A 2,500-nucleotide genomic window follows, 5' to 3' on the forward strand; every position below is an offset into this window, starting at 1 on the left:
GTGACTTTTGGCCCACCCTGTATATATAGTTGAAATTTATAGAAAAACAAAAGGATAAATGGAAAAGTCTTTTATGTTTCGAGCCTACGCTCTTCAACAGAAAGAAATAAGAGGAAATAAATGGAGAGAGAATTTAAAAATGAATGTGTGAATGTGTGTGTATGTGTATGCATATATAGGTACAGGATGTCACCAACAGTAAACAACATGAAATACGAAAACAAAAGAGTTCAATACGCAAATAACGAGAGAAACAAATGGAAAACAGGGCAAGTAACATAAAGAAAGGCCCTTCATCAGTTGTCAGCTGTCTGTCTACTCCTCATTTCAATCATTGAACGACAATATGAGTCTTTGAAGACAGTTACTCCCATAAGTACCAAAATAAAATTTGGGAACAAAAACAGGACAGTGGAGACATACAAGGAAACCGAACATGAAGGATCAAAGAGGTCATAGGCCTACAGGTCTCGGGGTCTAACAATATGTCATAAAGTTAAACCCTTTATGGACGGGAAACACAGGGTAACCCCATAAACTGGCCTCCACCAGGAAATATATATATATATACATACACACACATACATAACTTATTTCATTTTAGTTGAAGGGAGAGGTAAAGTCAAAGTGATCAACCACAGCAGCACTTCATGCAGGACCCTGGCTAGCAAAGTATTCAAATGACTATGTTACGGTTACCCCTTTTGATTAAGCAAAGAATGATTGGTTATACTTTGATTAATAATTAGAAAGAGTATTTCACCAGCTTAAGACATGAATATCAAATTGGTAAGTTATAATTCTCACAGAGTAAATAACAATTATTTTAATTAAGTAGAAATATATAGCAGAGATACAGAAAATCCTTGACACAGTAATGTATACTTGAAAAAATGAATAAGAATTACCTTTCTGATAATTATTTTCCACTTTAATGATTACATGTTTACAATTTGTTTATCAACAGCTAATAATTAGTGTGGAAAATAACTGTCACAAAAGTCACTGATTTTTTCATATATGCATAATAGAAACTATATGAAACACACACACACGCATAACAGAAACTATATGAAACACACACACACACGCATAATAGAAACTATATGAAATACACACACACGCATAATAGAAACTATATGAAATATACACATACATACACACACACACACACTAACAACTACAAACTTCTATTGTTTTTCTGCTGCTCTGTAGGTGAAGATATGCATAATATTCAGAACATTGAACTGTCCAAAGTATATTCAGATATTATGTGATTAAGAGTGAAATACAGTTAACTTATTAATTGACTAATATTTTTATCAGCAAGATAAGGACAGAATTATTTAAATATACCAAACTATGGCCATGTTGTTTAGCCACAAAACAATCTTAACACAAAGTAACCAGTGATCAAAGGCTGTAGAATTCCGAGTGGGCTGAAGTGTTGAAAGCTAAATATCTTAGTCATAGACATAATAGAGTGACTGGTGTTACTTGGACAATCAATCTACTGTTGTCACCATAGTCTATGCTATGAAATGGTGTGGTAAGGATTAGGATTAAGTTTAGAGTTAGGGTGAAGGTATAGGGTTAGGATTTAGGATTAAGGTTAGAGTTAGGATTAGGGTTAGACTGCACACTAAAGTGCAAATGGTAGATCACGCGCAAAAGTGGCACCGAATGATCAATACTGCACAGTGGTATCTACTTACAGCTTGGTGGACTGGACTGTGGCGAACTAAATGTCTCAGTAATGGATACAAGACAACACTAGAGAATGAATACATGAACCCCTTTCCATCAGCAACTCCCAACATTGACCTACCATCCTGTTACTAACCCCACCAGAACATTCCATCCTTCCAGTTAATTTGTAAACATTTCACTAAAAGTAAAATTTTGAATAAATAGATAAGACATATTTGTTTCATTTTACACACACATACATACATACATACATACATTATTTATATATATATATATATATGTATATATACCAGGTTTTGCAAAAGTCCTGTTGAGAGGTTAACTTGTGGAATAGAAAATATGCCATCAAACATACTTGTGAGTGGATTCGATAGAAGAAAATGAAAGAAGCCCATCATGTATGTGTGTGTGTGTGTGTGTGCATATCTATGTGAGTGTAATTTTGTGTCTGTGTTTTTCCCCCACCACCACTTGATAACCAGTGCTGGTGTGTTTACATCCCATTAACCTAGTGGTTCAGCAAAAATGATCAATAGAATAAGTACCAGGTTTTAAAAACAAGTACTGGCCAGTATGAAAAGCTGGATCTGGCCAGTTTGAACATAAACCTGGTAGAATATCTGGGCCAGATAAAGCCTATTTAAATGCTAAAGGGTTAAAACAAAAATCAATCTACTCACTTGTTGCTGTGTTATTTCGTAATCCCACTGTGTACACAGAACCACATTGGCTGCTTCGACTCTTTCTTTATTCGATAACTGACTGTCGATCCTTGCCTCTGCATCTTCCT

General features: G+C 34.8%; 1 protein-coding gene and 1 long non-coding RNA gene across 5 annotated transcripts in view; one reads left to right on the forward strand and one right to left on the reverse strand.

The window, feature by feature from the left end:
• LOC118765156 overlaps positions 1–2,500 on the forward strand; it is a 72,830-nt gene that overhangs the window by 25,396 nt on the left and 44,934 nt on the right. The gene's annotated exons all lie outside the window — the stretch shown is intronic.
• LOC115216711 (bifunctional coenzyme A synthase) overlaps positions 1–2,500 on the reverse strand; it is a 117,090-nt gene that overhangs the window by 7,145 nt on the left and 107,445 nt on the right. For all 4 annotated transcript variants that reach the window (XM_036506753.1, XM_036506752.1, XM_029786244.2 and 1 more), the window contains exon 9: positions 2,391–2,500. This exon is cut by the window's right edge and continues 37 nt beyond it. In XM_036506753.1, the coding sequence (XP_036362646.1) occupies positions 2,391–2,500 (110 nt within the window). The remainder of the gene's footprint in view (positions 1–2,390) is intronic.

This window comes from Octopus sinensis, linkage group LG10 (genome assembly GCF_006345805.1).
Source record: "Octopus sinensis linkage group LG10, ASM634580v1, whole genome shotgun sequence".
NCBI lineage: Eukaryota > Metazoa > Mollusca > Cephalopoda > Octopoda > Octopodidae > Octopus > Octopus sinensis.